General features: G+C 39.5%; 1 protein-coding gene across 1 annotated transcript in view; it reads left to right on the top strand.

Annotated features, from left to right (window-relative positions):
- Nucleotides 1–27639, top strand: part of HYDIN (HYDIN axonemal central pair apparatus protein) — a 367185-nt gene that overhangs the window by 139220 nt on the left and 200326 nt on the right. Inside the window, exons 11-13 of the mRNA XM_047789543.1 lie at nt 1716–1834; nt 8009–8232; nt 21505–21572. Coding sequence (XP_047645499.1) covers nt 1716–1834; nt 8009–8232; nt 21505–21572 — 411 coding nt within the window. The remainder of the gene's footprint in view (nt 1–1715; nt 1835–8008; nt 8233–21504; nt 21573–27639) is intronic.

Here is a 27639-nt window from a genome sequence, read left to right as displayed (position 1 = left end):
AAAAAAGCAGGCTACAAATATACAGCGTATGCTCTCATTTACATTAACAGTGCTTAAATGTGATCACACGTGGAAGAACTGACATGAAAAATACTAACAGTAGTTATCTTTGGGTGGTAGAATTATGAAAGAATTTCCACTTGCGGAGTTCCAGTTGTGGCTTAGTGGTTAACGAATCCGACTAGGAACCATGAGGTTGTGGGTTCGATCCCTGGCCTTGCTCAGTGGGTTAAGGATCCGGCGTTGCCATGAGCTGTAGTGTAGGTTGCAGATGTGGCTTGGATCCCGCGTTGCTGTGGCTCTGGTGTAGGCCGGCAGCAAGAGTTCCGATTAGACCCCTAGCCTGGGAACCTCCATATGCCATGGGAGCGGCCCCAGAAAAGGCAAAAAGACAACAACAACAAAGAATTTCTACTTTCTCTACAATGTTTTTATAATGTTCAGATATTATCAAGTGCAGATAGACCCCATTTTAAAAAACAAAACAAGGAAGTTCCCATCATGGCTCAGTGGAAACGAATCTGACTAGCATCCATGACGACGCAGATTCGATCCCTGGCCTCACTCAGTGGGTTAAGGATTTGGCATTGCTGTGAGCTGTGGTGTAGGTCGCAGACACAGCTCGGATATGACGTTGCTATGGCTACAGCTCTGATTCGACTCCTAGCCTGGGAAGCTCCATATGCCACAGGTGTGGCCCTAAAAAGACAAACAAAAACAAAAAACAAAAACAAACCAAAACCAAGTGACTAAGTATAGTTCCCTATGCTATAACAACAGATCTCCTTGCTCATCCACTTGTGATGGAACATGATGGAAGATAATGTGAGAGTGTGTGTGTGTGTGACTGCAATAAAAATCTTACAAAAAAATTAAAAAAATTTAAAAACAAAAGTGGTTAGTACTTTCAAGGCTTATGCTCTGTATTGACCCTGGGTCCACTGTGCATGTGTAGTAAGGGATACTGTTTAGTGGATTCCATTTCTTCTGCATGAAAGAAGCTGAAAAGTGAGGGTCAGGTAAGACTCTTAGATCCAGGTCCCTTAATGCCCTGGATCTGCCTAAACCTAAGGACAATGCGGGTGAACATGTTTCTCGAAGCGACAACTCTCATCTTAGGGTTACTCTTCTCCAATTTAGAGAAATTACTTTCCTTTATAAGAAACTTAAGGATACATTTAAGATTTGTTTAAAATTAAAAAAAAATTTCTGGAGTTCCTGTCGTGGCATACTGGAAATGTATCCGACTAGGAACCATGAGGTTGCAGGTTCCTAGTCGGATACAGGCCTTACCCAGTGGGATAAGGATCCAGTGTTGCCATGAGCTGTGGTGAAGGTCGCAGATCAACTAATAATAAGGCCTCAGATCTGGTGTTGCTATGGCTGTGGGGTAGGCCAGCGGCTGTAGCTCCGATTAGACCCCTAGCCTGGGAACCTTCATATGCCACAGGTGCGGCCCTAAAAGGAAAAAAAAAAAATTCTGCCAAAATGTCAGCCTAAATTACAACATAAACTGTCCCTTAAAGTTAAGAAACTAACAGTATTCTTGTTTCTTAAAGATGAGCTAGATCTTCAGCATTGGTTAAATGACAGTCCCCTTAGTCCAGTGCAGAGTTGGTGCAATAATCTTGAATGCTTATCTTAATAGCAATTTGCGGGTAATCTGAGGTAGTAAAGCATCATTTAGAGTAATAAAGTCTGGATTGTTTGTACAGGCCGAGAGATCCGTCTGCCCCTCCGAATCAAGGGGGAAGGAATGGGGCCAAAGATTCACTTCGACTTTGAGTTGCTGGATATCGGAAAAGTTTTTGTTGGATCTGTACATTGTTATGAGGTAAGCACAAGAATTGCTCATCGAGACTCAAAAGTACTTGGATATTTTGGTTTCATTTCATGTGTTTTTATTGATAGAAAATTTATGCAATCATGGTTTTTTGGCCATTAATACCCCTCCAGACCCCAAATGATCAGACTCCTCCTCCTCCCTCCTAGCCCTGTTGAGGGAAGCTTTTTCCATCCTCTTCAGCCCCTCTAATGTCACAAAAATCATCAAAGCCATAATTTAATTGGTTTCATCATCATTGTTTTGTAAGCTGTAAGGGGTAACATCGTAAATACATCTCTCCATCTGTTTAATGCCTGTTCTCTGATGACAGAAATCCTACTGATCAGAGGACAGAAAACCTTGTCCATTTTCCAGAATGTCCTACTGAGGATAGTTGTTTGCACACTTCAGAGTTTTTTCTAATTTAAAATTTTAATTTTCTCTGATTAAAAAACCAGTCATCATGCTTTCCAAAAGAGACTTCCCTGCTTTGTCTTTCCAATTAAATAGACAATGATTTTTTTTACATGACATATCCATGGGTTAGAGAGGGCCAAGCTCCTTCAGTGTCACCTCCTCACTACATGTGTAGCCAGGATACTTGTTTACACTGTATCAAAATGTAACCATGGAAACTTTATTGCAGAAATATTCCTAAATTATTAGTGTTTATATTGCTATAGAGGTAATACTAAAAGCATTTATTTAATGAGTGACAAGTAGGTGTCAGGTTCCATACTTTATTACATGTGCATGTCTTCATATGTGTGTGTCGTTCCTAATCCTGGAGCCGTGAATGGTAGGTTTTACTGTACCTGTTTTACAAATGAGAACATGAGACACACAGAGGTTAATTTAGTCAACAGCCTTGCCGATGTGTGTTGAGCCCACGTGCAGTGGTGCACTTGGTCCTCCCTATGGCAAAGGTACAATAACTGTATCCTTTTTATAGCTGAGGAAGCCAAGGCTTCGAGAAATTTTACAGTTAAGGAAATGCTACAATACTGTAACAAACAAAAGCAATAATATATATGCTCTGGAACATAATAAAAATCTCTTTTGTGGCCAACATGAAGTCCCAAAGAAGCTTGCTCCTCAGCAGATGGTTCTCCTCCAGCAGAGGACCAGGACCCCAATCTCCTTCCATTTCACAGCTCTGCCACCGGTAATATGTGACCTGCCTGACAGCAATCTGAGATGTGTCACACAGGCAGATGGAAGAAGAGAATGGAGAGGCTCACATGGGAGGGTTTTTTTTTTTTTTAATTAAAGTATAGTTGATTTGCAATGTTTCTTCAAGTTCTGTTGTACAGCAAAGTGACCCAATCACGCACAGTTCCCTGTGCTGTACAGTAGGGCGCCATTGCCCATCCATTCCAAATATAACAGTTTGCATCCAAAAACTCCCCAAATACCCATCCCGCACTCCCTCCCCCTTCCCCCCTGGGAACCCCAAGTCTGCTCTCTTTGGCTGTGATCTGTTTTTCTTTTTTTAGATAAGATCACCTGTTCCATATTTTAGATTCCGCAAATAATATCATATGGTATTTGTCTTTTTCTTTCTGGCTTACTTCACTTAGTATGAGAATCTCTAGTTCCATCCATGTTGCTGCAAATGGCATTAGTTTATCTTTTTTATATTCCATTGTACATATGTACCAAATCTTCTTCATCTGTTGATGGACATTTGGGTTGTTTCCATGTCTTGGCTATTGTGAGTAGTGCTGCAGTGAACTTAGGGGTGCATGTATCTTTTTCAGTGAAAGTTTTGTCCAGGTATATGCCTGGGAGTGGGATTGCGAGATCATGTGGTAGTTCTATATTTCGTTTTCTACGGTACCTCCACAGTTTTCCATAGTGGTTGTACCAGTTCATATTCCCATCAACAGTGAAGGAGGATACCCTTTTCTCTATACCCTCTCCAGCATTTGTTATTTGTTGACTTGTTAATGATGGCCATTCCTGCTGGTATGCCTCATTGTAGTTTTGATTTACATTTCTCTAATAATTAGTGATGTTGAGCATTTTCCCTATGCCTATTGGCCATCATTTGTCTTCTTTGGAGAAATGTCTATTTAGGTCTTCTACCTGTTTTTCAGTTGAGTTGTTTGTTTTCTTTTTGGTGTTGAGTTGCATGAGTTGTTTGTATATTTTGGAGATGAGGCCCTTGTCTGTTGCATCATTTGCAAAGATTTTCTCCCATCCCATGGGTTGTCTTTTCATATTTTTTAAAATGACTTCCTTTTCTGTACAAAAGCTTTTGAATTTAATTAGGTCCCATTGGTTTTTTGGTGTGGCTTTAATGTTTATGCACGTGGGAGGTTTTTATAGGAGGTAGCACTAGAGGTTGCGTGTATCACGTTTGTTCACATCCTGTTAGCTTCTGTAACTGCAAGGGTGGCTGAGGGATGTTGTCTAGCTGTAGGCACAGGAAGAAGAGGATATGGGTTCACTGAAGGGCAAAACCTGACTCCCACATTTGTTAAGTAACTTGGCCAGGTCACACAGCTTGTAAATATTCATGAGCACTTGGTTGCTAGGGCCCTATATCCTGTGGGAAGAGAAGGCACTTTGCCTGCTTTTCAGTCCCTCAGGCTCTCATCAGGGGCCAGTCTAGTCTACAGCCAGCTCAGCTCTCAACATAGCCTAACCTGGCAAGGGCAGTAAGTGCCCAGTGGGTGATGAGGGCCACCTACAGTGTCATTCATCCTCACACTCATTGGCGTTAACTATGGCCCAAATGGGATGATGTGAATGTTGTTAAGGTCATGATGAGATGGAATATATATAAGAGCACAATTAAATGAGGTAAACAGCCACACGACTATTATAAAATGAAAAGGAACACAGCTGCTGTGTTACAGTGTCTTGTATTGCATTCTGAAAAAAAAAATGGTCACTTAGGGAAGGGAAGAAAGGTACAGGAGTTCTTGTTAAATTGATTTTCTGTCTATAATTTATCCAGTGTGTATTCCCTTACGCCTTGCAGACCATGTCTCCTAGATGCCACATTGGAAAAGGACCTTTAGTTCTGATGCAAAATGGATAGGGTTGCCCTGAAGGTAATACTAATTTCTTACATATTTAACAAAGTGTGCTTGAGACCATCGCTTCCTGCTCTCCCAGATTTGAACAGCAAAGAAACCATGGCCAGCTAAATAGGTGTTAAATGAGGTGCTGCATCAGATTGGACAGTTTTGAGAGCTGTGCAGTGGCAGAGAAGGACACAGTAAGGTGCTTCTTATGGGAATATTTTGCACTCTCTGCGTATTTAATGCTGATGCCTCATTGCATCTCTTTTTCAATTTATTACGTTACCTACTTGAGACAAATTTGAATAACTAGCTATTGCTCTTAGTCATTGCTGAGCTTAGCAGATACATAAAGAATAACCCCAAGAGTATACACTATTCCCCAGTGTGATTAGAAGGAAAACAAATGAGAGGTGAAGTTCTACTATAAATTTTCTCCTCTTCAAGGAATTGGACGGCAAGGGTAAAAGCATTGTTAGGAATCAAAAGATGTCAGAACTGTGTCCCAAACAATTTGCTGGATTCTGTGTACATAAGGAGGTGCTGCTTTGTCAGGGGGAGAAAAATGAAAAATGCATATTCTTGAAAATAGAGGAGCTGGCACCTTATAGAATATCTGGGTAAAACATTGCTATGAACAACAAAAATGGCTCTCTGTGCACCAACTCCAAGGGAAGAACAGGGGTCCTTCAAATTGCCACTAAGACCTTTCAGTTGCCTTCAAGTTACCACTGGTGCATGTCTGTTGCTTCTCAAGTACAAGTAAATCTTGAACCCCTTCTGCTTAGCGCTGGGGACATAAATAACAATCCCTGTGGTTTATGAGCACACTTGGCCATGCACTATTCTAAAAGTTACATAAATTAGGACTTCCCATTGTGGCACAGTGGAAACGAATCTGACTAGTAACCATGAGGTTGCAGTTTCAATCCCTGGCCTTGGTCAGTGGATTAAGGGTCAGGCGTTGCCATGAGCTGTGGTATAGCTTGCAGACACGGTTCGGATCCTGCATTGCTGTGACTGCGGTGTCGGCCAGCAGCTCCAGCTCCAGTTGGACCCCTAACCTGGGAACCTCCATATGCTGCAGGTGCAGCCCTAAAAAGCAAATAAATGCATAAATATTACGTAAATTAATAAATTTCATTTCCACAGCGATTTGAGGAGTTAATAGTACTTACATTTAACAGGTGGAGAGACAGGCACAGAGAAGAAGCTAAGCAAGTTCTGTGAGGTCACTGAGCTAGTAAGTCAGTCATTGGAAAACCTGGGATTTGAACCCAGGTATTTGGCTTTTGAGTCTCTGGTCATAATCACTTTTCTAGATGACCTTTTTAAAAGGATTAAAGGATGAAGCATGATTCCTCTACCAGGGAACTTAGAACAAGGGAGACGGGCAACAAACATAGAAAGATGAATAACACATCCATTAACCTGTTTCTCCTGGCAGAAATGATTGTCTTCCTTAGCGAGACTCCCTGACTCTGTCCTACTTATGCTCTTGATTCCTTCTTTCCTGCTTCTCAGGAGGCTCCCTGATCTAGTGGGATCCCCTACATTCACCCAGGCCCCACTCCCTTGGTTACCTAGTCCCCTTTTCTTACCACATCTAGGCTGGGCTCTGAGCATGCATCATCTCATTTAATAGTGTGATAGACTAGATCTGCCTTCCCCCCAGTTTTCTCTTTTAACCACTAATCTTCTCAAAACAAGAACAGTCAACCACTATTTCCTCTGCATCTACTCACTCCCTAAACACTTGTACTCTGGATTCTACAGTCACGCCCTACTAAAATTACTTTCTTCTTCAAAGGCAGGGATAGCCTCTAATTAAAAATAAAGACATCTGGGAATTCTTGTTGTGGCTCAGTGGAAACAAACTCAACTAGTATCCAGGAGGATGCCTGTTTGATCCCTGGCCCCCCTCAGTGGGTTAAGGCCTCGGCATTGCCTCAGACTATGGTGTAGATCACAGATGTGGCTCAGATCTGGCGTTGCTCCGGCTGTGGTATAAGCTGGCAGCTGCAGCTCTCAACCCCTAGCCTGGAAATTTCCATATGCCACTCCTGTGGCCCTAAATAAATAAATAAATATTTAAAAATTTCTCAAAGCTTATTCTTTGAGAAATTTAACATTTTATCAAAGCTTATTCTCCTTAACTTCTGTCCACATTTAACCCCTTCTGGAAATTCTCTCTTGGCTTTCTAGGTTCCTGATGCATACCCCATTGTTTTCTGAATCTTCCTTCATGCTCTCCTCTTTTTTTCCTCCAATGCCTAGAGTGTAGGTCAAGGGCACTTCCTACATAGAGAGAATGGCTGTTTACCCCTTCAGGTGTAAGCTTTGGCAAGGAATAGTGATTGTGTTCTAGAAGTCCAGAAATAAAACCATGTAGCTATAGTACAGGTTCATGGACAGGAATTGTGAGAGATGGGAGTGGGGGTGATAGGCTACATCAGCTGTAGAGGTCTCTGAATGCCAGGCGTGAGCTTTTTACACACACAGTCAAATATGGGCAGTGACTTGGTTCTAGAACACTAGCATATAGGAATAAAGTTTTTCTGTAGTGACACAATGGCTCACATAAGCATCCCCAAACCATTATCCATCCAATAGAAGATGAGATGAAAATATCCTTATAGGATGAAATCTAATGGTACAACAAAGAGTAGTATCCTTGCAATCTGGAATCCACCATAATATCTCATTTATATTCTTCAAGCTACATTTTAAACGTAAGCTCAGATAGTTCTTGATTCTCTCTTCTGACTTTTTATTTTTTTACACGCCACTTAATCCCAGCCTTCTTAAATATATAAGAGAAATACTTTATATGCCTTCCCTTGTTTACTTCATAGATAGCATCCCAAAAAGGTATTTTAAGGCTCATCTTCAGTAGATGTGATTACAATCAATCTTTATAGCATGAGTATAAAGCATATGACTAACTCCATTTTAAAGAGGAGATAAAAACCCAAAATTACTTTCTGGCTTGGAATTTCTATCTTCAAACATTCAAGACAAAAGACTGTTCATTTATTCCCCCTGGAGGTTTTCTTTATTCTAATTCTTGCAGCTGTCTCTGTGTTGGCGCTTATGTGAAAAGAAGTCAGAGGCGCATTGCCTACTTTTCCTTCTTGCCTTTTTGACATAGGCAGTACTCTCCAACAAAGGCAGCATTGATGCTCTCTTCAGCGTGATCCCTCCAACTTCAGCCGTGGGGGCCTGCTTTGTTTTCAGTCCCAAGGAAGGCATCATTGAACCAAGTGGAGTGCAGGCTATCCAGATCTCCTTCAGTTCTGCCATCCTGGGGCACTTTGAGGAAGAGTTCCTGGTCAGTGTCAATGGATCACCTGAGCCTGTGAAACTGACCATTAGGTAAGTTACTTCTACAAGTAATGTGGACGCTAACTGAAGTTTTTACCTTCTGATTTCTTAAACTTCAGAACTACATCACCTCACACATTACTGGAGAGTTCATAGATTGCCAAAATATTCATTTTTTATTAACAATAATGATACTCATTTGAAAATAATAACCATTCGGTTCCCTACTGATTGCTTTTAAATGTTTGAGCACAGAAGTAAAATGTAAAAATAAAATCCTGGAGTTCCCGTCGTGGCGCAGTGGTTAACGAATCCGACTAGGAACCATGAGGTTGCGGGTTCGGTCCCTGCCCTTGCTCAGTGGATTAATGATCTGGCATTGCCGTGAGCTGTGGTGTAGGTTGCAGACGCGGCTCGGATCCCACGTTGCTGTGGCTCTGGCGTAGGCCAGTGGCTACAGCTCCGATTCAACCCCTAGCCTGGGAACCTCCATATGCCGCGGGAGCGGCCCAAGAAATAGCAGCAACAACAACAACAACAACAACAACAAAAGACCAAATAAAATAAAATAAAATAAAATCCTTTCATAAAATTCTTTTAAAAATCCAAAACTAGGAGTTCGCATCATGACTCCGTGGTTGACGAATGCGACCAGTATCCATGAGGATGCGGGTTTGATCCCTGGCCTTGCTCAGTGCGTTAAGGATCCGATGTTGCTGTGGCTGTGGTGTAGGCCAGTAGCTACAGCTCTGATTCGACCCCTAGCCTGGGAACCTCCATATGCCACAGGTGCGGCCCCAAATAGACAAAAGACAAAAAAAAAAAATCCAAAACTAGATAATGTCTTGAATGTCCATAACGGTCTTTGCTGATATGCACATATCAACATATTGGGTTGTCTTAAATTTCTACCCATTATTTCCCTCTTGAACATGTGTAACCTATTTAATATGGATGCATATGCTATTTTGGGATCTAGTTTTTCTGTAAGCTGTATAACCTTGTAAAATAAGGAGTTAAACATTAAATTGTTTTCTACTTACTCTCTGTATTTTAGTATGTCTAGGGAAAGTAAGTTATTAACATCTGGATAAAATCATCTCTTTGACTACGCTTTGCCTGTTATCACAGTTTTTTTAAACCTTAATTTTTGTTTTTATTTAAGGAAATGACTTAAATGCTCTCACCTATAATGCTTCCAGGAATTATAAAAGAGTCTACTTATACTGTCAGTCAGCCAAGACCAGACGTTTGCCGCTTTTGTGCTGAAAGTTTTTTTGTTTTTTTGTTTTTTTTGCTTTTTAGGGATACACTCATGGCATATGGAGGTTCCCAGGCTAGAGGTCTGTTTGGATCTACAGCTGCTGGCCTACACCACAGCCACAGCAACATCAGATCCAAGCTGCATCTGCAACCTACACCACGGCTCATGGCAACACCCAGTCCTTAACCCACTGAGTGACGCCAGGAATCAGACACACAACCTTATGTTTCCTAGTCAGATTCGTTTCCGTTGCACCACAACAGAACTCCTGTGCTAGAAGTATTTCAATGGCTTCTCCAGTTGCTTTCTTTGTTCTTAGGTTTTAAAAAGAAAATACATTGGGCAGATCTATAACTTTGGTTCCTGGTGCTTAAAAAGATCATGGCTTCAGAACATATTGCAGATTCTATTTGGATTTCCACAACAACAGGTTGTTAATTACTATGGTATTCTCTCTTAGCATAGTTCAGTAACCTAGCAGGACATCACTCCATCTAGAGCTGGGGTCTCCTTGGGATCTGGAGATAACATGGAAAAGAACAGATATATACGGCCTGGAGGACCCTAGGAAAACTTAATGATCTCATGATATCCACTGGAAATTTAGAAGCTTACAATCAACTCAAAAGTGATTACCATTTCTTCTCAATTCTTTCACCTAATTATCTCTGTTATGGGGTAAATTACATTCTTGTTTGTTGAAGTCCCAGTACTCAATGTCTCAGAATGTGACTGCCCTTAGAAATAGGACTTTTAAAGAAATAATTCAAGATGAAATGAGTTCAAATGATTGGCCCTGATCTAGTATTAATGGTGACTTTGTAAGAAGAGAACATTATGATAGATACACAAGTAGGAAAAGAGTATGTGAAGACATAGGGAGAAGGTAGCCCTCTACAAGCCAAGGAGTGAGTCTTCTCAGAAGAAACCAACCCTGCCGACACGTTGATCTTGGACTTCCAGCCTACAGAACTGTGAGGCCGTAACTTTCTGTAGTTTAAGCCATCTAGTCTCTAATACTTTGTTATGATAGTCCTAGCAGGTGAATACAACCCCTAACAAGTAAGGATAGTGGATGCATATGCCTCAGGGGTTCTGTGACATGGCAAAGACAGCTTGCCATAATCATAAACTTTTAAAAAAAAGTCTCAAGACTTATCTGAAACATTCACAATTCATTTACATTTTTTTTCCACAGTGCATCTTTGTTTGTGTTAAAAAAAAATCAGAGTTACTCTCCAGATATTTGAATAACATTGGCTCTTTAAGAAGATACATCATGTTTATCCTAGCCATGATTTACATCCTTTGGGGAGGTGCAGAATATGAGAAGAACAGGAATACTTTTTCACATTATATGAACTTTGGCTCACCTCCCGCCTCTGTAACAATTCACATCTCATAACAAGCAGTGGAGGTGGTTATCTGTAGAAACAGGAAGAGCAAGCCTGCAAATGCAACATTTGTTTACCATTTATAGATCATGTGGCCCCTAGAAGGCCCTCAGTAAGTTCCAGAAGATCAGCTCTTGAAAGCTGCAACTGAGTTAGGGCTTTCTTACTTCTTAAATCAGGAAATATTGTTCAGAATCATGAGTACCATCCATAGAAGCATCATAAACAGGCCTCCATACAAAAGTGATAAAGATAAAACATTAAAGCTCTGCTCTTAAAAACATTTAATTTAAAAGAAATAATAGTCCTATCTGGACGTAAGAAAGAATAGGATGTTAAAGGACCATAATTTTGCTTTCCATGTAGACAAAGAAAAATCAAAATGCTGGCCAAGAGAGGCTAATTGTTTTTCAAGTTGAATAAGAAAGCCCATCCCAATTTCATCCAGCCATTCTGCATTTTAAGTTCTGCCTAATAATTAATACTGTTTCTGACTATCAACATACACACATTGCTGCTCTATTTAGAAAAAAACATATAGTTTGGATATTTGTTTAATAAAATCTTACTGAGCACCTCCTACATGCAAGGTTGTATAGTAGGTGCAGGGACTGGTGAATTTGGGTTTGGTAGACATTCCTGGTTGCATGAATCTTACCATCTTAACCTTGGACCCCAAGATCAGAACGTGATTTCCCATTCCCTAAATTATTTTCTAAACTAAAAAAATATAGTAAAAAAGATTACCAGGGATTTAAAAGGCTACAATAGAAAATATTCATTTAACACAAAGGAATATAATAATGGAAGAATAGGGGAACAAAAACATTAAGACACGTAGAAAACAAATAGTGAAATGGAAGACATGGATTCTACCTATCAGTAATTACATTAAGTGTAAATATATTAAATACTCTAATCAAAAGGCAGGGATTGGCAGAATATATTTTAAAAACACACATACAAAATATAATCTAACTGCCTGCTATCTACAAGACACACTTAAATCTGAAAATATGACTGGGTTGAAACTTTTTTAAAAGGATGGAAAAAGATACACCATGCAAACACTAGCTAAAAGAAGGCTGCAGTGGCTATACTAAAATCTAAATAGACTTTAGAACAGAAATTGTTACTTGAGGCAAAGAAGGACATTTTATAATAGTAGTCAGTCCATTGATAGGATATAACGTATAAACATATATGCATTTAACACCAGAGCCCCAAGATACATGAAGCAAAACGTTACAGAGTAAGGGAAAAATGGGTAATTCAGCAATAATAGTTAGAGATATCACTACTCTACTTTCAGAGATGGATAAAACAACTAGGCAGAACATCGTAAAAGAAATGGAGGAGTTGAACAATATTATAAACCATCTAGACCTGAGACACTTGTAGAACTGTCCACCCAACATGTGCACTCAGAACATTTTCCAGAATAGACCACGTGATAAGCCATAAAACAAGTCTCAATAAATTGTAAATGATCTGAATCATACAGAGTGTGTTCTTCAACTAGAAAAAAATAAATTAAAAATGTAAAATATATTCACACTACTATATGCAAAGTAGACAAGTAACAAGGACCAGTCTACTGTATAGCACAGAGAAATTTACTCAACACTGTGTAATAACCTATCTGGGAAAAGAATCTGGAAAGGAGTAGATATATGTATATGCATAACTGATTTACTTTGCTGTATGCCTGAAATTAACACAACTTTGTAAGTCAACTGTATTCCAGTAAAACTTTGTTTAAAGAAACAAATACAGATAGAAGGAAATCTGGAAAATTTACAAATATGTGGAAATTAAACATCCTCCTAAATTACCAGTGGATTAAAGAATAAATCACAACAGAAATTTTAAAATACTTTGAGGTAAAGGAAAATAGAACACAATATACCAAAACTTTTGTGATATAGTGAAAGTGATTCTTGATAGCTATATGTGTGCCTGCATTTAGAAAGAAGAAAGATCTCAATAACATAAATTTCTACTTAGCAAACTTTAAAAAGAAGAGCCAACTAAATCCAAAGCTAGCCCTAGGAAATAAATAATAAAGAGTAGAGTGGAAATTAATGAAATAGAAAAGAAAAAAATAAAGAAAATTAATAAAACTGAAAGTGGTTTCTACTCAGTATTGTGCTGAAGGTTCTATGAGGCAGTTAGGCAAGAAAAAGAAATAAAAGGCATTCAGAATAGAAAGAAAGAAGTAAAACTATCTCTCTTGGCAGATGACATGATTTTGTATGTAGAATATCTTAAGGAATCCACCAAAACACTAGAGTTAACAAATGAGTTCTAAAAAATTGCAGGGTGTAGAATCAATATAAAAAAATCAATTGTATTTCCAGATGGTAGCAATGAAAATTAAAAAATGAAATTAAGAAAATTCCATTTATGATAGGTTCAAAAAGTGACCTACTTGGGAATAAATTTAACAAAAAAGTGCAAGACTTGTACATTGAAAACTACAAAACTTGCTGAAAAGAATTTAAAGGAAGACCTAGAAGTTCCCATTGTGGCTCAGTGGTAGCAAACTGAACCAGTATCCATGAGGATGTGGGTTCGATTGCTGGCCTCACTCAGTGGGTTAAGGATCTGGTGTTGCCATGAATGTGGTGCAGGCAGCAGACATGGCTCAGATCTTGCCTTGCTGTGGCTGTGGTGTAGGCCAGTAGCTGCAACTCTAATTCGACCCCTAGCCTGAGAACTTCCATATGCCATGGGTATGGTCTCCCCTGCAAAAAAAAAAGACTTAAATAAGTGAAAAGACATCTATGTTCATGAATTGGAAGACTTAATATGATTAATCAAAGATGGCAGTCTTTCCCAAAATGATGTATAGATTCAACGTGATTCCTATAAAAATTTCGGCTGCCCTTTTTGCAGTAATATATGAGCTGATACTAATGGAATTTCTTGTATGGAAATGCAAGAAACCAAGAATAGCCAAAAAAAATTTCAAAAATAAGAACAAATTTGGAGGACTAACACTTCTTCCCTCAAAACTTTCTACAGTTTCAATACAGTTATCAAGACTGTGTTGTACTAGACATAAAGATAGACATATAGATCAATGACATAGAATTGAAAATCCAAAAACAATTCATACATTTACAGTCAATTTATATTTATCAAGGGTATCAATATAATTCCATGGGAAAAAGATAGTTTTTCAACACACGATTCTGGAGCAACTGGATATCAACATGCAAAAGAATAAATTTGGACTCTCTGCCTCACATCATATATAAAATCGATTAAAGGAAACCTTTAAAGGAAAACACAGGTGTAAATATGTGTGATCTTAGATTAGGCAAAGGTTTCTTAAATATGATATCTAAGCATAAGCAAGCAAAGAAAAAAATAAGACTGTCAAAATTTTAAATTTTTGAGTTTCAGGAGTTCCTGTCGTGGCGCAGTGGTTAACGAATCCGAGTAGGAACCATGAGGTTGTGGGTTCGGTCCCTGCCCTTGCTTAGTGGGTTAAGGATCCGGCGTTGCCGTGAGCTGTGGTGTAGGTTACAGTCTCGGCTCGGATCCCGAGTTGCTGTGGCTCTGGCGTAGGCCGGTGGCTGCAGCTCCAATTCAACCCCTAGCCTGGGAACCTCCATATGCCGCGGGAGCGGCCCAAGAAATAGCAAAAAAAGACAAAAAAAAATATTTGAGTTTCAAAGGATAGAATTAAGAAAGGGAAAAAGACAAACTACAGAACGGGAGAAAGTATTTGTAAATCATATCTGAAAATGGATGTATATCTGAGATATATAAAGAATACTTACAACTCAATAATAAAAAGGCAGTTAAGAAATGGACAAAGCATCTGAGCTGGCTTTTCTCTAAAGAGGATATACAAATGATCAATAACACGAGAAAAGACTCTCAACATCATTAATCATCAGAGAGACGCAAATCAAAACCACAGTGAAATACTCTTCACATCCATGTGGTTGGCTATAATTTTTAAAGTGGAAAATAACAAGTGTTGCAGAGAATGTGGAGAAATCAACACCTTCATACACTGGTGGTGGGAGTGTAAAATATGCACCCACTTTGGAAAACAGTTTGACATCTTTTCAAACAGGTCAATATTGAGTTACCTTATGACCCAGCCATTCCATTCCTAGATACATACCCAAGAGGAATGAAAATATAAATCCATCGAAACTTGGATGTGAATGTTTATGACAGCATTATTCATAGGAGTCAAAACAGAAATAATCCAAATGCCTGCCAACTGATGGATGGATAAGCAAAATGTGGTATATCCTGGAGTTCCTGTTGTGGCTCAACAGGTTAAGAACCTGGCTAGTATACATGAGGATGTGGGTTTGATCCCTGGCCTTGCTCAGTGGGTTAAGGATCCGGCATTGCTGCAGGCTGCAGTGGAGATCGCAGATGCAGCTCGGATCTGGCATTGCTATGATTGTGGCATAGGCTGGCAGCTGCAGCTCTGATTCATCCCGTAGACTTGAGAATGTCCATATGCCGTAGGTGCGGCCATTAAAAAAAAAAAGAGAGAGAGAGAAGAAATGTGGTATATCCATATGATGGAATGTTTTTAAGACTCTAAAAAAGAATGAAGGATATACATGCTACAACATGGTACAATGAATGAATCCTTGAAAACACGATGCCAAGTGAAAGGAGCCAGACACAAAAAGCCATGTATTGTATGATTCCATTTATATGAAATGTCCAGAGTAAGAAAATCCATATATAGATAAGAAGTAGGTTAGTGGTGCTTAGGGCTGGAGGTCAAGATGAGGGATGGAGGGCGATGGTTAAAGGGCGTGGCGTTTCTTTTTGAGATGATGAGGGTGTTCTGCAGTTCACTGCGATGGTGTCGGCACATACAGGTGAACATACAAAACCTGTTAATTTATACTCTCTCAGTGGGTGAATTGTGTAGCATGTGAATTATATTTCAATGAGACTTTTTTTTTTAATTTACGGGATCCTGTAATATTGAATAATAGTTTCATCATTTCCTGGGTGAATTTTTTAAATCTCTGATCTTTTCTAAAAATCCTAAACTAGTAGTGCATATCATTAGCAATGTCTGAATAGGTTAAGGTGTCCTGTATATATTGGGATTTAGGAATCTTCCGGGAACCTACTCACAAGTAAACCTGAACTAGTTAATATTCCTAAGTGCTCTCTAGAGGTTAAGCCTCTTATTTTATCCTCTGTACCTTGCCATTCACCCAAACTCCCGTGCCACTTTCTTATTTTGGTTGTTCATTCCCGGTCTCTTTCAAAGGAAAGGAATATCTGACTGTGGAAGCAATGTCTCCTGTTCATCCTAAAACTAATCACAAATTGCTAAGAGAAATATTCTTGTCTAAACTGCATTTGTCCGAAAGTGTTCTAGCACCAGAAACAACAATTTTGAAAACTTGGTAAATATCTAGTGTCATAAATAAATGTCTAATGATAAAGGGTGAAATACATGTATAATTTATTGTTTATTCCCAGCTTTTTACATATGACTTTACCAGGAATACTTTCTTGGGCCTCGTAGCCCAAGAACTGTCTATAAACTTAATATTGTGGATTCTGGAACTTTATTTCTTATCTTTTACTACCAGGTGCTGTTTTGTCCTCAATAGCATATAATTTTGGGTAATATGCCTTGAAAGATCAGAATGATTGTTACATTTTACTATTTCTCTTTACTCCTCCAGCCACATGACATATGGCTGTCACGTGGCTGGAGGAGTAACCCCCATATTTTAAGGGGTTTTTAAGGGTGAATAAACAACACGGTAAAGTTAATGTGATTTTTTAAACTTATCCATGAGCAGTTTTGTTCCCTCCTATTTTTGCATACGTAACTTTATAAAGTTTTTTTTTTCCTTTTTAGATTCTCAGGTACAGCATATGAAAGTTCCCAGGCCAGGGGATGAATTGGAGCTGCAGCTGCCAGCCACAGCCACAGCCACAGCAACGCAGGATCTGAGCCGCGTCTGTGACCTACACCACAGCTCACGGCAACACCAGATCCTTAATCCACTGAGCGAGGCCAGGGATTGAACCCACATCCTCATGGATACTAGTCGGACTTGTTACTGCTGAGCTACAATGGGAACTTCCATAACTTTATAAAGTTTAGCTATACCAGAGATAAATTTTGCATTCAGCCTATTTTATGTAATGTAGCATAATAATTCAATGACTCTATCTCTTAGTCTTTAAAATTCTAATTTTAACAGATCATTGCACTGATGGAGGGTACCATTTTGGCAGAAACTGTCCTAATATTCAGAATCCCTGTTAGAATGACTGTGACCCTATCTATGTCCAGATGGTATTCAGCTGCAGTTCCCTTAGTTATATGTGCCTTTGAACAAATATGGTTTAACTCTAGTGGTTTTTTTCCTACTTCTGCACTGATTAAACAACTGCTTTGCACAATTTTGTGATCTTTTTTTTTTTTAAAGCCTTTTAGTCACGTCACACGCTTTTGATCTTCTTATTGTTCTGGCCCCCCAAAACTTCTTTTACAAGTCAAGTATCTCATCTGCAGGCCTGCGTACTTCGTTCTCCGCTGGATCCTAATTCCTTGCTGAGTACCAGCCAATTCTCTTGAAACCCTTTTAGATCATTAGCATGAAATAGGAAAGGTTTTTAGGACTGAAACTTGCAGCACGGAGTCTTTTTGTCATCGCTCCTCCTAGGCTTGCAACGGCTGCTCTACCACATTGTAGTCAGATCTGTGGTCGCTGGAAGTATCACTAGGGCACCAAGTGCATTCAGCGCACGGTGTGACACACCTCCACCACCAACATCTGGTTCGGGGTGAATTAGAAGACCCAGGCTTAGTGGGGTTTCTGGTTTCTGTATGTCCATAACTTTTAAAAGCATGGCCCAGAGATGGGGAATGCTTTCAGTTCTAACCTTTGGTCTAGAGATTCTAAGGACATGGAACATGGAGAAAGACAAGAATAAACAAATATCTATTATTTTACTCTTCTATTGCTGCTGTAGCAAATTACCACACACTTAGTAGCTTAAAACAATAGAGATTTATTATTTTAGAGTTCTCTAGCTCTAAAGTCCAACACAGGTCTTACTGGGCTAAAATAAAGGTGTTGGCAGGGCTGGGTTTCTTTCTGGAAGTTCTAGGGGAGAATTTGTTCTCTGACCTTATTCAGCTTTTTGAAGCTGCCCACAGTCTTTGGCTCATGGTCCCCCTTCTCTATCTTCAAATCCAGCAAAAGCTGGTTGAGTCCTTCTCACCTGACCTCATTCTTACTTCATCATCATCATCATCTTCTTTTTTTCTTTAGGGCCGCACCCACAGCATATGAAAATTCCGAGGATAGGGGTCGAATTGGAGCTGCAGCTACTAGCCTACACCACAGCAACAGCCACGCCAGATCTAAGCCTCATCTGGAACCTACACCACAGCTCATGGCAACACTGGATCCTTAACCCTCTGGATGAGGCCAAGGATTGAACCCACATCCTCATGGATACTAGTTGGGTTCTCAACCTGCTGAGCCGCAATGGGAATTCCATGCCTTCATCTTCTATTTTTAAAGACTATTGTGATTACATTGAGCCCACCTTGATAATTCAGGCCAATCTCCTTGTCTTAAGATCAGTTAGTTACAACCTTAATTCCTTCTGCTACCTTCATTACCCTATGCCAAGTAATCTAATATATTTACAGATTCTGGGGCTTATTATGTAGATGTCGTTGGTGACCATTACGTTATCTACCACACCTGAAGTCAGCTAGAAGCTGTAGAATCTTATTTATTTTAACTAGAGCATCACTGCAAAATCATGAGCCTTGCCCTGAGAGAGAAGCAGACCAAAAACTGTTAAAGAGTCCTTGAAAAAGACATGCACCCACATGTTCATTGCAGCAGTATTCACAATAGCCAAAACATGGAAACAACCCAAATGTCCATTGACAGATGACTGCATTAGGAAGATGTGGTATATATACACAATGGAATATTACTCAGCCATAAAAAAGAAAAAATGAATGCCATTTGCAGCAACATGGATGGAACTAGACTGTCATCCTGAGTAAAGTAAGTCAGAAAGAGAAAGACAAATACCATATGATAACACTTATATCTGGAATCTAATATATGGCACAAATGAACCTTTCCACAGAAAAGAAACTCATGGACTTGGAGAATAGACTTGTGGTTGCCAAGGGAAAGGGGGAGGGATTGGGATGGATGGGGTGCTTGGGATTAATAGATGCAGACTATTGCCTTTGGAATGGATCAGCAATGAAATCCTGCTGTGTAGCACTGGGAACTATGTCTAGTCACTTATGATGGAGCATGATAATGGGAGAAAAAATAATGTATACATGTATGGGTAACTGGGTCACCAGAAAATTGGCAGAACACTGTAAACCAGCTATAATGGAAAAAAAATCATTATATGTATATACGTAAAAAAAAAAGTCTTTAAGATCACTATTCCAGTCTTTTATTTTTTAATTTTTATGACTGAATCCACAGCATAGGGAAGTTCTCGACCCAGGGATTGAATCTGAGCCACAGCTATGACCTACCCTGCAGCTGTGGCAATACCAGATCCTTTAACCCACTGTGCCAGGCTGGGGATCAAAACCCGCACCTTGGCAGTGACCCATGCCACTGCAGTTGGATTCTTAACCCACTGTGCCACAGTGGGAACACCTGGTCTTATGTTGTATCCATTAGGAAAAGAAGCTGGGGTCTACAGTGATAAAGTGATGGCTAAGATCATCGTTAGTTGCTGGTAGGAACTGGATTAGAACAGTTTTATCAAAGTATGGGGTAAGGAATACTGGTAAAATTGATAGTCTTTCATGTTTATCATATGATGAGACCTATAGTTTTTTTTTCCTTGCCTGAGTAATTACATTTTTATGTTCTCTATTTTTTTTTTTTGGTGTTTTTAGGGCTGCACCCACAGCATATGGAGGTTCCCAGGCTAGGGGTGCAGTGGGAGCTACAGCTGCCAGCCTATACCACAGCCACAGCAATATGGGATCCGAACCGCATCTGTGACCTACACCCCAGCTCACGACAATGCCAGATCCTTAACCCATTGAGCACGAGGCTAGGAATTGAACCTGCCATGGATGCTAGTCAGATTTGTTTCCGTTGAGCCACAACGGGAACTCCGCCTGTGTTAATAACTTTTTATGTTATGTGTCTCATCCTCATTAACATTTTGTGCCATTAGTTCAGTGATGTGTCTGTTCTAGCTCATCACCAGTAGAAATATGGTGATAAGTTACCTACAGCATCATTTGCTAAAACTCAACAGTTTAAGAGTTAATAATTCTAAGAACCATTGTGACAGACCATCATTTCATAGTTTCTTTAAGTCAAAGGTGATGCTATCATTTTTTTGTGTGTGTGATGTTTTATTTTATTTTATTTTATTATTCAAATGAATTTATCACATCTGTAGTTGTATAATAATCATAACAATCTGATTTCATAGGATTTCCATCCCACAGCCCAAGCACATCCCCCCACCCCCCAAACTGTCTCCTCCAGAGACCATAAGTTTTTCAATGTCTGTGAGTCAGCATCTGTTCTGCAAAGAAGTTCAGTCTATACTTTTTTCAGATTCCACATGCCAGTGAAAGCATTTGATGTTGGTGTCTCATTGTATGGCTGACTTCACTTAGCATGATAGTTTCTAGGTCCATCCATGTTGCGAAAAATGCTGGTATTTCGTTTTTAATGGCTGAGTAATATTCCATTGTGTATATGTACCACATCTTCTGGATCCACTCCTCTGTCGATGGACATTTAGGTTGTTACTATGTTTTGGATATTGTAAATAGTGCTGCAATAAACATTGGAGTACATGTGTCTTTGCGAGTCGTGGTTTTCTCTGGGTAGATGCCTGGGAGTGGGATTGCTGGATCAAATGGTAGACTCCAAATGGATTAAAGACCTAGATATAAGACCAGACACTATAAAACTCTTAGAAGAAAACATAGGCCAAACACTCTCTGAGATAAATGACAGCAACATCTTCTCAGATCCACCTCTTAGAGAAATGACAGAAAAAACAAAAATAACGAATGGTGCCTAATTAAACTTAAAAGTTTCTCCACAACAAAAGAAACCCTAAACAACATGAAAAGACAACCCACAGAATGGGAGAAAATCTCTGCAAATGAATCAACTGACAAGGAATTAATCTCCAAAATTTATAAACACCTTCTGTAGCTCAATACCAAAAAAACAACCCCATCAAAAAATGGGCAGAAGATCTAAAGAGACAGTTCTCCAAAGAAGACATGCAGATGGCCAAAAAACACATGAAAAGATGTTCAACATCACTCCTTATTAGAGAAATGCAAATCAAAACCACTATGAGGTACCACCTTACACCAGCCAGAATGGCCATCATCCAAAAGTCTACAAACAATAAGTGCTGGAGAGGGTGTGGAGAAAAAGGAACCCTAGTACACTGTTGGTGGGATTGTAAATTGGTGCAACCACTGTGGAAAGCAGTATGGAGATGCCTCAGAAAACTAAAAATAGAAGTACCATTTGATCTATCATTGATTTAACGCCAAAATAAGGTTTTCAGTGCTTACCCTCTTCTCAGTTCTTGATTGTTCCCTTGAATTCACTGAATTCTTTTTCCATGCCCTTTTATTCCTGCTTCCAGGGGCTGTGTCATTGGACCTACCTTCCATTTTAATGTCCCTGCTCTGCATTTTGGTGATGTTTCCTTTGGTGAGTACTTTTCCATTCTAAATTAGAAATTGAGAAGAATTACTTTGCTCTCTACAGGGGAGGAGGAAGATTTACAAAGAACTTCTCTTACCAGTTTGTGTAGGTACTAGCTGAGAGGGTCCAGAATTTTTCTTCATCTGCAGCATTTTGGTGCCATTTCTTAGTTTTAGATGAACGTTGTAACCATGTCCTGGGCGCTGGGAAGTGGCTGTCCCCCCACTTCCAGCATTGGAACAACAGAAAGCTTTATGCTTCAGTCCACTATCTGAACATTCTGAACATTCTCTGTTTATATGCAGAATCCGATTTACCACTTTGGCTACACAGCAACCTTTTCATAGAGATGCCCTCAAATTTAAAGTAAACTTGGTGGATTTCCCATCGTGGCTCCGCAGTTAACAAACCTGACTAGTATCCATGAGGACACGTGTTCAATCCCTGGCCTCGCTCAGTGGGTTCAGGATCTGGTGTTGCCATGAGCTGTGGTGTAGGTCGCAGAAGTGGCTGGATCCTGCATTGCTGTGGCTGTGGTGTAGGCTGGAGCAGCTACAGCTCCAATTCGATCCCTAGCTTGGGAACCTCTATATGCTACATGTACTGCCCAAAAAAGACACACACACACACACACACACACACACACACACACACACACACACAAAGTGAACTTGGTGATGGGTTTAATGCAGGTTTTTTATCTCTCCAAGTTGAAAACTCTTCTCTATTTTGTATAGTCTTTTTTTTTTTTTGTATTATGGTTGCACCCATGGCATATGGAATGAAATACCAATAGAGATGCATACAGTTAGTTTCAGATGCAAAGGAGAAATTGACGGTTATGGGACCTAGCCAGAAATTGCAGAACTTTTTAGTCATTTCAGGGTGATACATACATTGTGTGGAGTTAAAGGTTTGCAGAGACTGTGGTAGGGCTAGGGAGTACATCAAGCTAACTAAAGTTGATAATATTGTCCCTGTATTGACACTAAATCTCATTCCTGAAGAGGTACCTATTATAAGCTAGGATGTAGACATGGTATTTTCTTGCTTAGAGATGAAGATCTAGATTTGGCATCCAGGTCTGTTGGTATTGATGCTGTTAGGATATTATAAATACCATAAAGTAGATGAGAGGTAATAGTACTTTTGGTATAAAAAATTTTTAAGTATGACTAAAGATTTTGGTGGTAGGATTGGATATTGTATGACATATCTAAAAGTTAATTAGTTTGACTGAAGTTACAGTATCATGAGAGAGTTAAATTATAGAGTTTTGGTGGTGATTGTCCCTGAAGGAACACTGAGGCTTTGATATCTCCTCAGATTGCTCAAAGAATAAAATGGACCAAGTAATAACCTGTATGTCAGGTGATAGACCAAAAGGGACAGGATAAGTATCTGCAAATTCACTATTTTTCGGGAGGAACAAGAATGTGCTGAATGAGAATAAGGAATTTGGAAGCATCAGGTGCTCAGTGAACTTGACCATTGGATAATATGAACAGAGAAGTTATAGAGTGAAGGCAGAGGTATTGGGATAAATAAATATAAGCATCAAAAAAATATACATGGGGAGTTTCCATCATGGCTCAGTGGTTAACAAATCCAACTAGGAACTATGAGGTTGCGGGTTCGATCCCTGGCCTTGCTCAGTGGGTTAAGGATCTGGCATTGCCATGAGCTGTGGTGTAGGTCGCAGACGCAGCTTGGGTTTCGCGTGGCTGTGGCTCTGGCGTAGGCTGGCAGCTACAGCTCTGATTAGACCCCTAGCCTGGGAACCTCCATATGCTGAGGGAGCGGCCCAAGAAATGGCAAAAAGACAAAAAAAAACCATATATATATATATATATATATATATATATATATATATATATATATGATAGGTGTCTCTTTCTTGGCCAGGTGTAACTAGCAATATTTTACTAAAGAAGGAGTATTTAAATTTACCTGAGGATTCTGTTAAGTAGAATCAGGGGCAAAGCCTAATTATCATAATCATAGAAAGATTGGCAGAAGAGATTATAATAGGCATGAGCAAAGTCTAGACCTGAACAAGTTATCATTAACAATAAAGGAAACATAACGGGATATCCGAATTGCTATAACCTTAAGATAGTAAATAGAGAATAATATGACAGAATGATAAGGAACAAGAGTATATAAGGAAAACATGAGAATCAATAATGCCAGGCACATCGCAAAGTCCTCTTTCATCACTCTTGGGCAGAATCTTTCTACTTCATGTAGAGTCTGCTTGTTCCGAGGAGCTTGGGAGAGCAGCGTATTGCTGAAGGGCATCAACTTCGGGAAGGTTTTTGTTTGTTTTTGTTTTTTAGCAAACTTCCATCTCAAATCTCCAGTAAGAGTAGTTTTCTTTGTGTCTTCAGCCAGTTCATTTTCTTTGGGTATCTTTTTACCCAAAGGTTCACCTCTTAATTAACTGCAGGGTCAGTTGTTAGAAGGCTCTAAAGACTATTTGATATATTTTTTTCACTTTTGAGGTTGAAAGAAGGGAAAGCTTTTGAGGGTAAATTTTCAGGGAAGGCTTCTTGAACTTATAGGTGAGTTGGTTCTTAACCGGACATCGGTTGGTTCTGTTTAGCTATGTCTGTATGAAGCAAGCTTGATTCAGATTGATAAAAGACTTTAATCTTGTGGATCTTCTAGTCATTATTTCTTAAAGTGAATTGTCCATGAGTTCCAGAGGATGCTAACTTGATCTGATGGGCATTAGAACTAAAGGTAAAACTCTTCACCAAAGAACTCCAAGAGCCTCAGAGAACTTGGTCAGTTTAAGATAAATATTGATATTTTTATGTTCTCCATTTCCCAAGGATTGTGGATTATGAAATTTTTTATCAAATAGTTATAACATTGTAAGATTCTTTATAACTCTTCTATGTAAGGCTGGTATTCCCCAGGCGGGAAATTTATAGCGAACAGAGTCTTAGTCACATTTATGGCATTAGCCTTTCTGTATAGGAGGGTTCAAATCCATCTAAGAATTTACAGACAATTGCAAGAACATATTTTAGGAGTTCCCATCGTGGCTCAGCAGTAACAAACGTGACTAGTATCCATGAGGATGCAGGTTCAATCCCAGGACTTGCTTAGTGGGTTAAGGATCCTGCGTTGCTGTGAGCTATGGTGTAGCTTGCAGACGCAGCTCAGATTCCGTGTCGCTGTGGCTGTGGTGTAGGCAGGCAGCTAGAGCACTGATTCGACCCCTAGCCTGGTAACATCCATGTGCCACAGATGCAGACCTAAAAAGACAAAAAAAAAAAAAAAAACCCAAAACAAATAAACCAACCAAAACTGGAGTTCCTGTCATGGCGCAGCAGAAACGAATCCAACTAGGAACCATGAGGTTGCGGGTTCAACCCCTGGCCTTGCTCAGTGGGTTAAGGATCCAGCATTGCTCTGAGCTGTGGTGTAGGTCACAGACATGGCTTGGATCTGGCATTGCTGTGGCTGTGGCGTAGGCTGGCAGTTATAGTTCCGATTAGACCCCTAGCCTGGGAACCTCCATATGCCATGGGGGTGGCTCTAAAAAGACAAAAGACCAAAAAAAAACACACAAAAAACAAAAAAAAAACAAAACCCCAAAACCATATTTTAAGTGTATGATTTAAGCACAGCCCATCTACATTTGCTAGGTCTTCTGGAGTATGATTTAGACCCACAACTCGGTGCACAGTTTTCCTGCAGTGTGATAGCAGGATGTAAGCAGGAGTCAGCCACATCCCCAGCTACAGAGGAGGAATTTTTCCATCCACTCTTATTTAGAGATTATCTCATCTCTTTTTGATGTAATATAAGATTTTTGTCAAAGACCAGCTCAGACTTTGGGGCACATCGTAGTTGGTGTGCCAGAGACCATTGAAGCAAACAGAGGACCCCATTTTAGGTAATGTTTGTTTTCTAGGTCTGAATTTTTTCTGTTCAAATGGAATATGCAAATGTGCTTATTGATCTCCCATATTGTGAATTGTTTCTATAGACAGCTACAAAAGTACCACCTGTTTTGCACAATGGTTTCCCAACACATTTCACTTTGCTTTGTGGAGATTTTTATTTAACAAGAAAAATTGAGAATCCATTGTCTGAAATATCCCATGAATCCCCCAAAATTCATCAGTTGTAATTTAATTTTTGGTCTTGGGTATTGCTGAATCAATTTAACACTCTCCTTAGCTAAGGGTCCTTTCTTAGTAGAGAGATAATATTTTAAATAATGTACCTCCTTTCATCAGAACTAAAACTTTTCCTTGCGGCCTTGAGATCCTTTATTCCTAGTTTCCTCAAGTTTCCTCTTAGGGGCTTTCCAGGTCACATGAAAATACACACATTGAACGAGAATCAAACTTCTTGAGACTGTCGTCTTTTATTTTTTAAATTAATTTGTTTTGTATTAGAGTATAGTTGATTTACAGAGTTGTGTCCATTTCTGCTGTACAGCATGCAGACTATCATATTTTAAGTGATGATTTAAGTACTGGGAGGGGTATGAAGGTACTTCTGTGAGTCTTTGAGGCATTCTGACCAAGCCTGTTGTTAATTATTCCTAGAAAAGGCCCATAAATGTTATTGTTGCTTTTTACATATTAGATGCTAAAGAAGGGAGACTAGAGGTCTTTACCATAAAGTACTAAAGGTGGACTATAGAGTAGTCGTTAATGAGGATTTGGTGCAACCAGAAACCCAGGAATAACATTGGTGTTAATGATACTTCAGTCTTTAGTAAACAATATCCCTTTTACTCAGGCTTCTTGAGAAGCAACACGGAATATTACAGATAAAACTGTACAAGGAATTGTTCTAGCTAGGAGGTTGTACTTGGCTTTATTCTTGGGAAAAACTCCTAGCTTTGGGGAAGTAGTCTGGGCAATGGTTTGGAAAGATCCATCTGAATCTTTATAGGATCCACTTCCATAATAATACCCTCCACTTGAAGTGTGTTTATTCCATAAATGGTCAGGTAGAATAATGGGTCTGTAGTTTGCTAGTCATTGTTGGGAAAGTTCCAAAAAGTCAAATGTAGCAAATGTAGCAATTACGTGATTGTGAAACTGACTTTCTAGCAATACCTCTAGAATTTCCAAGAGTAATCTTTCAGACTGCTTTTTCCATTAAAAAAAAAAAAAAAAGACTCTTCCAAATGCACTGATAGGTATGAAATTGCAAAGGATGCAGTAGTCCTAATCTGTAAACAAAGGCTCAGACATGGGGAGCTCCGTTCATAACACCCCCATCAGCAAGGCAGCAGTTACTTCAGGAGACCAGTTGTGTTTTATCGCAGGGGTCAACGTAGAAAGTGTTTGCATCCAGTACAAATATGCATATTTGTTCTGTTATGGTTGTAGATCATTCTTGTTCTGAAAATGATAGCAGATATAATGGCCACCTAGGGGGTCCAAAATCAGTTCAGTTTATTGCTTACCGGGCAAGCAGGATCCACATCTCTTAGGAAAGGAACACGGTCTCCCTGAATTGAAGGTAGGAGGGCTAGAAATAACATTAAAAGGCAGCTTTGTCTAAGGAAGGGAAAAGCTGATGTGTTATGTTAGTCTCTGGCTGGCTCAAAAACAGATCGTAAAGTCTCTCTCCGGAGAGGCTATTCTTCGATTTTGTGTCATCGACCCTGGGAGCATGAGCCTTAGACGAGTCTAGAATGAGTTATATAATGCCTTGGCAGGCTCTGGGTCACACAGCGGGCAAAACTGCACAGCCTTCTTCTTTCACACGTGGGCAAATAAGAAGAGCAAATATGATTCTATTCTTTGGGGGGGGGGATATCTGTATTTCTATGCAAAAGTTAAATGCAAAAAGGGCTCCTAGAAGATTATTTAGCAAACTAATTTAGAGACTGCCTCTACAGAGGGACCTGGATGCTTGTTTCACGTCTGTTGTTGTAACATAGCAAATGCATAATAAGTATTCATTGAATGAATGAATGCATGCATGCATGAGTAGGTGAAATGTATCTATTGATTATGCAACTGAAAACAATATAGAGCAGAAACTGGAGTTAAGTCATGATGAATTGCACGCTAATTCATTTATGAGGTTT

The sequence above is a fragment of the Phacochoerus africanus genome, chromosome 8 (genome assembly GCF_016906955.1).
Source record: "Phacochoerus africanus isolate WHEZ1 chromosome 8, ROS_Pafr_v1, whole genome shotgun sequence".
Lineage (NCBI taxonomy): Eukaryota > Metazoa > Chordata > Mammalia > Artiodactyla > Suidae > Phacochoerus > Phacochoerus africanus.
Note: the sequence above shows the minus strand (reverse complement) of the source record. Positions and strands in the feature narration are given on the sequence as shown.